General features: G+C 39.8%; 1 protein-coding gene across 2 annotated transcripts in view; it reads left to right on the plus strand.

Annotated features, from left to right (window-relative positions):
* Window positions 1-12,005, plus strand: part of PAX9 (paired box 9) — a 35,386-nt gene extending 23,381 nt beyond the window's left edge. The window contains exons 4-5 of one of the 2 annotated variants that reach the window (XM_066608444.1): window positions 6,486-6,711; window positions 8,626-12,005. In XM_066608444.1, coding sequence (XP_066464541.1) covers window positions 6,486-6,711; window positions 8,626-8,723 — 324 coding nt within the window. In that variant the 3' untranslated portion in view covers window positions 8,724-12,005. The remainder of the gene's footprint in view (window positions 1-6,485; window positions 6,712-8,625) is intronic. The other variant, XM_066608445.1, reaches the window with a different exon arrangement.
* The last annotated feature ends 1,014 nt before the right edge of the window (window positions 12,006-13,019 follow it).

The following is a 13,019-nucleotide window of genomic DNA, read 5'->3' on the forward strand; positions in this document are numbered from 1 at the left end:
CCCAACTCAATACTACACAGCTATCTCCTGAAATTGTCAAACAGTCCTCTGTAATACCAGTTTTCTCTGCTCTGTTCTGCTCTCACTTCTCCAACAACCTTCAGTACGGTCATACAGTCCTCTGTAATATTAGTTTGGGCTTTTTCACGCAGAACAATTATTGATCAAATAATCGTTAAATCATGCAAAAATAAATTATAATCATTCAGTGTAAACATGGCCAACAATTGAACAATAATTCACTCACATCATTTGTTATTCATTTTATACAGGCATAAAGATTGTTCTCTTTTCCAACAATTAGCTACTCCATGTTTCTCTTTTGTGTGTTCACAACAGGGGAGCAGGCTACAGGAGGAGCTTAAGAAACAACCCGCCAATTTGTGAAGATTTCACCCCTCCTGTCTGCAGTGTCTTGGAAAATAATACAAGCAGATAAATCAAACAATCAATACTTTACAATGAACATCAATTACAAAAAGTCATCATTCTAAGTGTTAAGGCTGCATTCCCATGAATGTATATATGTCCTCCTCATCTGCAGGGGGGGGGGGATGGAAGAGTCAGGTGCAGGAACTAAGCTCCCGCCCCCTCTCTGCCTCCTCTCCGCCCCTCTGCACTATTTGCAATGGGGAGAGGCGGGACAGGGCCCAAGTTCCGAGAATTAGCCCCGCCCCTGTCCCACCTCCTTTCATTGCAAATAGTGGAGAGGGGTGGAGAGGAGGCAGAGAGGGGGCGGGAGCTCAGTTCCAGTTCCTGCTCCTGGCTCTTCCATCCTCCCACCCCTGCAGATGAGGAGAACATACATCAGCTCAGCGTGAAAACCGAGCCGATATACGTTCGTGGGAATGCAGCCTTAAAGGCGTACGATGGGCTGTAAGCGTTTCTTCTTTTTTACTTTCTTTGACAAATTCATCACAATAGCACTGACTCCTGTTGTGAAGAACGCAATTCTATAGTTCTTACTCTCCAGGCTGTGTATTCTGCAGTTTTTTTCCAGCCTCCAGGTCACATGACCAGAACTCTGACAACATTCTGTGTCCTGCAGGTAGGTAATGGTTCAGCTTTATGTCAACTATCAAAATAAGAAATTGTCTTTCTTACCCAGAGCAACCAATCATTGCACAACTTTTATTTTGTATTGTACTCTTGAATGTAAAAGTTGTTTTGTGATTGGTTGCTATGGGCAAGAAAGACAGTTTATCTTAAAGGGGTTGTCCCGCGAAACAAAGTGGGGTTATACACTTCTGTATGGCCATATTAATGCACTTTGTAATGTACATCGTGCATTAAATATGAGCCATACAGAAGTTATTCACTTACCTGTTCCGTTGCTGGCGTCCCCGTCTCCATGGTGCCGTCTAATCTTCAGCGGCTAATCGCCCGATTAGACGTGCTTGCGCAGTCCGGTCTTCTCCCTTCTGAATGGGGCCGCTCGTGCCAGAGAGCGGCTCCTCGTAGCCCTGCCCCGTCACGTGTGCCGATTCCAGCCAATCAGGAGGCTGGAATCGGCAATGGACCGCACAGAAGACCTGCGGTCCACCGAGGGTGAAGATCCCAGCGGCCATCTTCACAAGGTAAGTAAGAAGTCACCGGAGCGCGGGGATTCGGGTAAGTACTACCCGTTTTTTTTTTCTTATCCCTGCATCGGGTTTGTCTCGCGCCGAACGGGGGGGGCTATTGAAAAAAAAAAAACCTGTTTCGGCACGGGACAACCCCTTTAATGGCAGTTGACAGAAAATTGACCCATTAACTGCAGGACACGCAGCATTGTCAGAGTGCTGGTCATGTGACTTGGAGGCCTAAAGAAATGCACAGTATATGCACAGTAAATGCATAGCTTGGAGAGGACTAGCTAGAGAATTAGATTCCTCACAGCAGAGGTCACTGATATTATAATGGATTTCTCAAAGAAAATAAAAACCCAGAGTGGTTCTTTAAGAGAATTCTGGGTGGAGAAACAGATGAATCCCGCACTGACATGTTACAGAACTGGATACATTCCAGCATTTGACAAATAAGCCTCTAATAATATGGGGCTTAGGGAGATCTTATCACCGCTTAAATATCAAGATCTATATCTTGACCTTGCCTATTCTTTTGTACTCTCTAATTCTTTTCCTTGCCCTTGCTTCTCTTAAACACATTCTACTGTTACCAGAAGAACCGAGAAATGAGGATGTCGACTCCTCCTTGTTCTCTCCTACTTGTGACAATGTCCTGGATTACTACACCACAGCTTCTATTATGAGCAACAGTTGCAGTTTAAGACACAGTTAAAGTGGGTCAAAGCGAAGAGAAACAAGCATTTCATTTGCGTGTCCATGTACATCCAAGATGATGAACTCACCTGTAATGCCTACTATATCGCTAAACATATCTGTGCTATGATACAGTTTACATTGATATTTTTTTTATGCTTACTGTTATCAAGATGCCTCAAACTACTAATTTTTATAGTTTTTTTGTTAGTCTCTATACTATCTTTATTCTATCATTAGTATTAAGAGTCATTATGGCTAGGGCTATACAGCGGAATAGGCCACACAACATACAAGTTACCATGACACGCCAATACCCAGGAATCTACAACTGCTGTATTTTTGCTAATGTTGTAACTTGCAGATAGCACATTAACTTCCATTAGCTGTGATGCAGGCAGGGTGACAGTGACTTTTGGCTGTATGATGTGTCACCCTAGCCTAAAGAGATAATGCCCTTCAAAGAAGAGCCGCCACAAGCAGCTGAACGCTGCCAGCTCCTAACACCCCTGGCAAACAGCTTAAGGCAAGCCACGCATTTCGCAGCAGCAGTAGCTAAGAGGGTAATGTAGTGTTACATAGCTGCCATTCAGATGAAATATGATTCAAGGACAGCTCAAGCCTGTCAGAGCAGAAGACACTTTCAGAGTGCAGCTTTCCATTCCAGCTTATAGAGGGAGTTCCAAGCCGGGGGTCCCCCTATGACGTCCTATGCTCTAACTCATGTGACATAATAGAGAGAGACTATACATAACTTTGGCTATTCGTGCCATGGATGTTTACTTTTCTTTGTGGTGGCATGAAGAAATAATTGAGTTGAATGGTTACCGTCTTGCAGAACATAATGCATTAAGACTTAGGGATAAAAAAATAAAACAATGCTATTCATACGTTTAGTGCATTTTAGTAAATGGTTAATGAAATGAGATTTTTCACTCTACTTCCCCTATAATCGACTGAGTTAATGGCTTCCAGTTACTGGTGGATTGCAATTCACCAGGGCAATAGGATTGAGACCCCTTTCATATGGTAGTATCATTATTTTGCATTTCCATTAGTAAGCCAAAACCCTAAGCGGAACCTACAAAAAGAAGTAGCATAATGGAAATATCTTCTGTGTCTGATACTTCCTGATATTTAGAGAAAACTTTTCAGCAGTCATCTTAACATCACAGGCAGGATTACACTGAAAAGTAACACCTATATGTGGATAACGCAGGATCCACCATTCACAAGAGGTGATCAGCTGTGACTATCTACTGCCCCTCCCTGCAAAATGACCTCTGCACAGGTCAGAGCATGTCTAGAACAGTCTCCCATACAAGTCAATGGGTCAGCTTCTGTCCATTGTGTGAATGGCCCATGAAGCTGCTGTAAAGCATATCTCTAAATGCAGCTTGAGTAATGTCCAGCCCCCATAGTTCTGTAGACACAACAGAATAAAAAATTCTATGGTCAGAATATAAAAACTGTTTAGAAAAAAATGGAAAATGTTTCACTATCTGGTTTTAATTACTGCAAAAAAATGTTATCAATATAGTCCCTTTAAGCATGATAGATCCCCTACAAGAGTGAGTCCTCATACAAAAACAAAATGTGGGTCCTTTGTTCTATATTAAATAAAAATACAAATGTGACATCAATGTGAAGAGAAAAGAAAAAAAATAAAGAAGAGCTCAAATTGATTTGACAGCATTAAAATAAACATTTCCTCTGGATAATGTCAATCGGCTAAATCCCAGGATTTGACAATTCTTGTTTGTTTATCTCATTAGTATAATTCTGCTCTTATGTGTCTGCATGTTGGCAGGGGATGATTTCTGCATGATGGCTGTGTGTATAGATGACAGTGTTTACAAAGTACTCAACACTTGTCCGATACAATTTTAAGAATGACTTGGTTCACTAGATAAATCAACATGGTCGTTCTCAGTCAACAAAAATAAAACATTATTCTAGCAAGTTACCCTTTCAAAATACAAAAGGATTTTTATACCTTGGTGGCGATACCCATTTTCAGGATTTGTGCCTCCTGAATAGCTTTCTGTCCATCCATGACGGGTACATTGGCAATTGGAGAACATATGAAGAAAGAACCATATTTTTATTTTATCTATTCAAAAAGCAAAAAATCTAAAATTCTAGATCATCAAGTAATTGTGGATTGAGATTGGGGCAAATTTTTATAGCTGCCATGCCAGAAATTCTACGAGAGCATGGGATGCCAAACTAAAATCTATCAAGGTTGTGTGTAATGTTGCAGCTTGCCTACGTTCCTTTTATCGAACTGCGCTGTAATAATAGACAATTCTTGGTCAGGTGTGGCAGTGTTCCAAGATTAAGTTAGCCACGGATTTCTAATGTTGAACCTTTAAGTCCATAGCAGAAGGAAGTCTTTAGAGTTACTCTACAATGATGTCACCAAGACTGGCCTTGGCAATAAATATAATTGAGCGAGTACAATATTTGTTATGCAAACAAGTCTTTAGTTTTAAACCATGAACAAATCTCATAGATATTGACAACCTTTGTAAGGAAATGTCCTACAAACTCAATTCAATGTTGCCTTCATATTTGCTGAGGTCACCATTAATAGAATACGAACTACTTTCTGGGCACCATTAAAACTGGATTAACTTGTGGGCTTTGCATGTTCAAAAGATCGTAATTTTGCTCCTTGAAAGTTGGGTGGAAACAATATAATAATGAGAAAATGAAGACAAAACCTATCTTGGACCACGTTATAGGCATTTAGTTGACCAAATAAAATTCCATTGACTAGAATGCTTCCCACAAAGAGTTGGCCTCTTTTTGAAATTTGAGACCTCTGCAAAATTGGTTGTACTGAAGAGGTAATTCACCTGCCACTGAACAGGAGATTTGGGACTTTCTAAATGTGTTCCTGTTTACTTGAATTCAAGGTGATGTCTAAACACATAAAATACGTTAATCTTGGTGGCTCAGGTTTAAAGGATCCTTTGTGTGAAAATCTTAAGGTCAAAACTACTTGCCAAACATTGCCTTTGTTTGTGGGATGCTGAGAATGGAAATGCAGGCTACTAGTCAAGAAGCTGTAAAATATTTTCGCTATCTAAGTGATTTACATTCATATGAAACATATTGAGATTCTTAAGTGTTATTGATTCATGAGACACCTTTTTATACCTGGAAAGTGCACAAATAGCATGAGCCCTATTTAAATCACTTTCCTGAAAGATGTCAGTCATTGGAAACCATTCTCTTTCTTAACTCTTGTCAACCTAGGATGACTATGCCCCCGAGAGAGTGAAAACACATGGGCAACATTAAATCAGTGGTGGATAGCTCCATTATGTTGGGGTTCTAAATGGGGTACTACGTATTCTATACATTAAGCTTTATTTAAAAACAGACCCATTAGCTGTTTTTGGACCTGTGTGTGGGAAGATCTTTGTCTGATAACCAACGCCTTGTATTATGTTTGGCTTGCAGCCATTCTCATATGCACATGTATAAACTCAATACTGCAACTGAGCATGTGCAACTGACAATCTGTAGGAGGAGCAAGAGAAGTGTTGGGAGGTTCTGTACAACATAGGATATAATCTCAGTTCAACTTCTGTGTGGGTCTCAGGTGTGTGCTCAAACTAGAGATTCATGAAAGAATTGCTTCAACTGTAAAGAAGAGTAGCACTCAAAAATGCCTATAAAGTTCAATATAGCTGCGGACTAATTTTGAACTTCATCACAGTGACGACTCAATTTTGAGGTCATGAGTATCACCATTTGTATCCAGTTTAGTTCATTGTCCAAATTGTCTACTGTGGTTGTTGTATAAGTTTAGAAAAAGAGGTCTGGTGTTTCTCAAAAATAGCACCACTATTGTCCATAGGATATGGCTGTTGTTGCAGCTAGGTCCCTTTCAAATGATTGAGAATCAGGTGAAATACAGGATATGGCATAAATGTCTTATAGATGTGGGTCCCATAGCCACAGTGAGTGGAGAGATGACTGGGATTAATGGAATTGTGAAGCAAAGCAGGCCCAGATGTTTTTGGCCACCTCTCCACTGGCTGTTGCTCCAGGCAGGCTGGGTGACCCGCATTATGGAGATAGATGTGGGTTCCACCTGGTCAGACATTATAGTATATCCTGTGAATATGCCATAAATGTCTAAAATGAGTATACCCCTTAAAACCTACAAATAATGTTACAATAAGCCTTAATTTTTTTCTTTCTTTGCAGACAGCTAGTGGTTTACCAACGGTTGGTAGTTTTGTTGCAGCTTCAGGAATGACTCCATACCCCACTGCAGCACCAGTATCCCCTTACATGGCATACGGCACAGCAGCATCCGCAGGATATGTGACAGGTCATGGATGGCAGCATACTGGGGGCACTCCATTGTCTCCTCACAACTGTGACATTACTGCATCACTAGCATTCAAAGGCATGCACACAGCACGAGAAGGTGAGAACCACTTATACGCCTGATGGAGAAACCATTGCATAGGCATAGCTTATATGGAGAAAATAGTTTCTTCTCTTTAGCTCTATACCAATATATTATATTTTAATGACTTTATCACATCCTTTTAATAGAGTGCAATTCTGATCTGTTCTTTTAGATCATCAGTGGTTTATAGCAGAGGTAGCACACATTACTGACTTTCTAGGGCAATATAGTAAATTCATTACATATTTTTCTGCTTAACCTTTAATTTTCTAATTTATACACTGAATTCTGTCCTCTGGTCCCTGATTATATTTAATACTATACAGTGCAGAAGAAACTGGAGCTTCGAGCATCTTTGAGGGACTACTGACTTTCACATTGGCTGACGCTGCCCTCTGATAGGGAATGGGAACTACCGGTTAGCCTTAACCTTAAAGAGGTTGCCTAACTTCTAGCTGTTCTGCTGCAGGAAGTAGACAGCTCCATACATTGCGCAGTGGCATGGACTGGTACTGTAGGTTTAGTCCCATTCACTTCAATAGGACTTAGTCTTCAGTACCAACCTCAGCCACTGCGCAATGTACGGAGCTGTTTACAAAACAGCTAGAAGTGAGGCAACAACTTTAACTAAGCAATCAACCCAAGACATCTCTGACTTTTGTTTTGAGAGCTCATTAATTTGCCCAGAGAAGGATGTACCAGCCTGTGCGCAAGAAAAAGTGCAGCTGTGAAACTAGTCTTTGAATAATGGGATTTAAGCCCCATTTACACGCAAAGATGATTGCTCAAAATTCATTCAAAAAATATGCAGAATGACAGTTTGAGCGATCAGTTTGCATAAGCTGCTAATGGGCACTAATGCTCATTAGAAGTTTATTACCTTATTACCTTCATTTGCATGTAAATGAGCCTCCCTGAGCTGTATGCAGAGAACAGCAGGTGGTCTGTTATCTGCATACAACCCCTTTGTTCTGCCATGGGACTGCAGCTGAAAACAAAGTTATCAGCGCTCCCATGGAGAATCACAGCTTTCTGGCCGAACAATGGATTTTAAACTCAACTAAAAATCATTGTTCGGACAAAAAGCAAATGATGATAGCATTTACATGCAACGATTATTGCTCAAAATACATCGTTTGAGCCAATTTTGAGCGATGATCGTTGCGTGAAAATGGGGCTTCACTTTGCAACTGGGGAGCAGCTATTGCAGATGGAGATAACCCAAAGCTCCCTCTAGATAGGAAGACACCAGTATTATACTGTAAATGGCAAATAGCAGTTGGAGGACTGGGTTACAGATTTGCATTAGGGTGTTGGAGCTTCAAAGTCCATTTTTTTACTATGTGCAAATAAACATATAATCAGGGAATTGGGACTTGTAGCCTTTAAAGGAACTCTGTCAGTAATTTTTCTCATGCAAAACTGCTGATAGATCTATGTAGGGGCCATAGAGCAAGGACACATCATACCTTTATATAATAGATGTCTACACCCGCACTGATGAGAAATTCAACCAGTGCTCCCACTACAAGTGCTCTGTGGCTGGGACTTCTTTCCTCTGTACCCTCCCTGCCTATCAATCAGATGCTCTACAGCAATGACTTGTAGCTGTAGTGGTTTCCTGATTGGAAATTGCACCTGACAATTATTGCTGTGGCGCATCTTTTTGGGCAGAGAGAGGGAGTACCAGGGGTGAAGAAGTCCCACCTGCAGAGCACTTGGTGAGATGCACACCCAGGTTTAAAAGTTGAATTTCTCAGTGGCTGTGAAAGCTCCTTGACCCCTGTGTAGATTTGTCATGCAAAACTGTTGGCAGAATCCTTTCAGGTAAGCTGGTAGCATTATTATAGATTTTATTACATCTATTATCAGATCTATTATCATAGATTCTAATTCAAATATTTTTTTTAAATTTCATTTGTTTAATAGCAGAAGAAACAAAAATAAGCATCCATTCCCGTAAATCTCCACAGTCTTACCACACATCCCAGCGCCACGGGACAGTTGCGCATATGTCTAGTGCATAGAGATCAAGGACACCCTCTACTCTCTGACATGCCAGTATCATGAAAAAAAACATTCAATGGCCTACCAAGCCGGTAATACATACAGAACTGGAACATTGCCAGAAATCTGCCAATTGCATGGATGATGAATACCTGACCACTTGAGCAAAGCAACCAGCTGTCTCATCTTCACCTGGATATGCGGTCAGCATGAAAGACATACACCTGGTGGACATACTGTGAAAGAATCTTCTCTGGATTCAATGAACCATATCTGTGCACCTTCTTATGGAATTTAAAACATGCCACTTTCCAGCTGAACTAAAACAAAAAAATTACATTTTGTTACCGTATACTTAACATCTATTTGCCTTCAAAAGATTTTTTAGTTTGTAGCTTTGAAAATGTAGAGGCTCTCACACAAAGAAAAGCAAAAGTTATAAAACCTGAACTGAATGTGAAGAGGAAATGAAGGGACTTTAGACTCGCACCTCATGTTGTGTCGAGCTTTGCAAATCTTTTGACAGCCAAAAATGGGGTACAAGGGTTTTAAACCCAAACTAGGTCACTCAAAGTGATCAAGCCAGATGAGATCTGGAGGACTTATTCATTCAATTCAAGATTCAGCCTCCTTAGCATTAAATCAGAAATGCCTTGCTACACATCTATCATTATATGTAAATATACTGTATGGTGGATGACAAGCGCAAACCCATGAGGAAATGTGAAAATGTGTAATTTCCTTTATATAGGTTTTAATTATTAAGATCCAAATTAACTATAACAAATGGGTTGGAGGGTCGGGGTAATATTTTGTCTTGGTCTGTTTCATTAGTTAAAGGTTTTTTTTGTAGATAATTTAAAAGAAAATACAAAAACATAACGGTTCCGACTGAATCTTTAGGATATTCAATTTACAATTAATCAATCATTGAGAGGCTGAGGTTGGTCAAATGTTAGATGTGATCTTCTGCCACTTAACGGGTTGATCCTCCATCATATTTAGATAACCAAACGTGTATGGCTCAATAAATGTGGTCAACCTGTGACTAAACACACATAATGATTGTGGGCATTCATATATTTTGTTTATTTGCAGAGGCTTTATAACTGCCAAATTGGGAAAATAAAACACAATTGGCAGTGATAGCTTAAAGAACCACTCCTGAGAAAACACATTTTTTCATCCCTTCCCCCATCACCTGATTGCCTGACACACTCTGGAGGTGGTTGAGGTGTATTGTAGTCACTTCCATGCAGTGTGGCCTCATACTTAAGTTTTTTTTTTATCAGGCACCATCTTGATGGTGAGATTTTTGCTTTCACTTTCACCTCAATCCCTTGATCTTTTAGCAAAGCATTAGCTGGAGGCTATACCATTTCTACCTGTTGGGTGGACAGTTTAATTATTATTACCTTCTATATTTGTCTAAATAAGCTATAGACCATAAGCCTACAGTTAGGAGGATGAGCAGTGATCTTCTCTAATGTAACTGTGTGACAGGAGCCTATAATCACTAGCAATAACTATGATAGGATTGTCTATGGTACAGTCCTTGTAATAGCATCACACAGACTGAGAATACATAAATCTAAGTAAATCTGAGCTAGTCAGAATTCAGATCGCATGACCAACTGAGAATAAAGAGGCCAGAAGTTTCAAACTTAACCAATGTAACACTAGCCTACATAATGAATGAAGAAAAAATTTCACCAGCGTGGCCTTTAACCCTTTCCAATCCACTGTCTGACGTCTGAAGACATTATGATTTAAGGCTGTACAGCTCCGATGTTGGAAGACATCCGTCAGGGTTCTCTTACTGCATATTGCCAGCCTCTCTGCTGTCTGAGCCTATGCAACGTGTCACCTCATGCAGTACTGGCTTTATCCAGCATATAGCGCCATTGTATAATGGCAGAAAAAGAGTAAGCCCCCTTGGAAAACCAGGATACAAATTGGATTGGAAAGGGTTAAAAGCACAACCAACTATAATTAGGGCCATGAATCACCATTTTTGCTTATTATTCTGTCCCTTGTTCTTCATATGATGAAGAATAACCAGTTTTAATCAAACAGATTTGGTCTGGATTGTCATTTTGTTTTAAAACCAACAGAGATGGTATAGATCAGTCATGATGGCCAAACAGTAGAATATGATCTACCAGTAGACCACACAGCAGGTAAATCTCAATGTTTTATACTGGTCAAATCTTTCACGCACCACATGTACTTGAACTTGATTCCCTGGTAGATCATCTAACTCAGGTTTATAATAAGTGAAGGCCATACAACTTTGTTTTGTCTTATTGTCCATAGTCTACAGGAACATTTCATTTGTATGCAGAATGTTCTTGTTGGAGGTACTAATGAACTTCTAGCATTTGCAACATGTCTGTCCAAAGGTATTCTGGTTTTGTTAATTTATTTTAAAGGTAACCCGTCACGTTGAACCTGCAGTCTGATCGACCAGTATTATGCTAAAGAGCAGGAGAAGCTTACCAGATTGATATATATTTTTTGGGAAAAGATTTAGTATAACATATAATTTAGTCATTTGAATTTTTCTAACTCTAGGCTTAGGAGTCAAGGGCGCAGTCCTAGCCACTGTTAGCTCTCTCTGTATGTACACTTACACATAGAAGGCTGTGTATCACTGATAGGACCTCCCATTGGACTCCTAAGCCCAAAACGAGAAACAATGTAAATTAATAAGTTAAATGTTATGCATATTTCACATTTCTGCTCCTTCAAACTGTTCAAGGATCCAGTCATAAATGCTGGGGGGAAAAAAAGAGCACATCGCACTGCGTTATTTCTTGAAACAGGTGACAGGTTCCCTTTATATCAAAGCTCAATCAATTATTGGTATGCATTCAATGTGCTGCAACCTCCTGGCAATACATGAGTGTACATTCTGCTGAACCTACAGGCTTGTCCGACTGACAGACTCGAACGTAGAATACGAAATGTTGGTGATAACAGTAGCATGGCTGCAAAGGGTTGATAAAAAGCACTTAGAGACAAGAACTGTAAGGACAGCATTTTCACAATCAAAACGATCTAAAATAAGTGTTTAATGACCACTTGTACAATTTAGGGGCAGTTAATGTTGGATTGAATTTGTAAAGTCCTGAATTTAGTATGTATTAAAGACCCTTCATAATGTCCATAAATGTCATATGCTGCATCATCTTTCCACACGTTGAATGGAGAATCTACATTAAAATGAATGCCTGTTCCATTTTTATGTTTCTCAATGTGCCTTACAATGGTGAGCAATAAAGTGAACACCCCCATGTAAACTCCCTTCTTTAAGAGTTTTTGTGTAGAATGCGTTGGTTAGTGATGCAGAAAATAATACAATGTAAGGGCTTCTACCCACAAGCGTTTTTTTGCAATTTTTGTGCGATACGATTTTAACATTCGGAAGTCCTATTGAAAAAAAAAACGCAGCAATATCGCGTTAAAAAAGGGCTAGTTGGTGGAAGCCCTAACTCACACATAAAACGGTGCTGTTTAGGAGCGATACGCATGCTGGTGATCAGGAGTAAATGGAGAAATGTATAAATGATTGATTGCATTGGTGAGATGTTCATAGCCAGGACTATACATATATAAAAGGCACCATCATATACTTGAATTATTTTTTTACTTTTGTAAATATGCGGTCTGCTCTAAATTGTTTTGGGACATTTCCTAATATACACTGTTGCCAGAGACCACATTTTGCATAGTCTTCTATAGCCTTCAAGGAACACTATAAAACCTTCCCAGAATTACTTCTGTACTAAGGAAAACTAGATCCTAGGGCTCCTTCACACACGTAAAAATGCGGCACCGTAAAGATGTGTGAACAGGCGCACAAATTAACGTTTGTGTGCCTGTTTAGACGGCCCAGGCCTGATGCATGTATGCCGAGGGTACAATGCCGTTGGGCGGGGAGAGACAGCTTAGCTCTGCTAAAAAAACAATGGTGGGCCGATATACGCTTGTGTGAATAATCCAATAGGTGGTGATTTTCCAGTAAATGGTAATAAATCAATTAATTGTACCAGCTCTACAAACCCACACTGTAGAGCTGTGGTCTCCAACAGATGGCTTTCCCGTTGTTAGGAAATTACGACTCTTGGCATGCTGAGTATTGGATTCAATCTGTATACAGTTTTGAGCACTGCACCACTGTATACAGAAATTAAAAATATGTGCAGATTCAAATATAAGGAAAAATAGCTAAATTTGGGTTAATTTGTTAAAACAAATACCGTTTGGTGGAAGACTTAATATGTGTATATGTTCAATGCTGACATCTTATTAGT

This window comes from Eleutherodactylus coqui, chromosome 6 (genome assembly GCF_035609145.1).
Source record: "Eleutherodactylus coqui strain aEleCoq1 chromosome 6, aEleCoq1.hap1, whole genome shotgun sequence".
Lineage (NCBI taxonomy): Eukaryota > Metazoa > Chordata > Amphibia > Anura > Eleutherodactylidae > Eleutherodactylus > Eleutherodactylus coqui.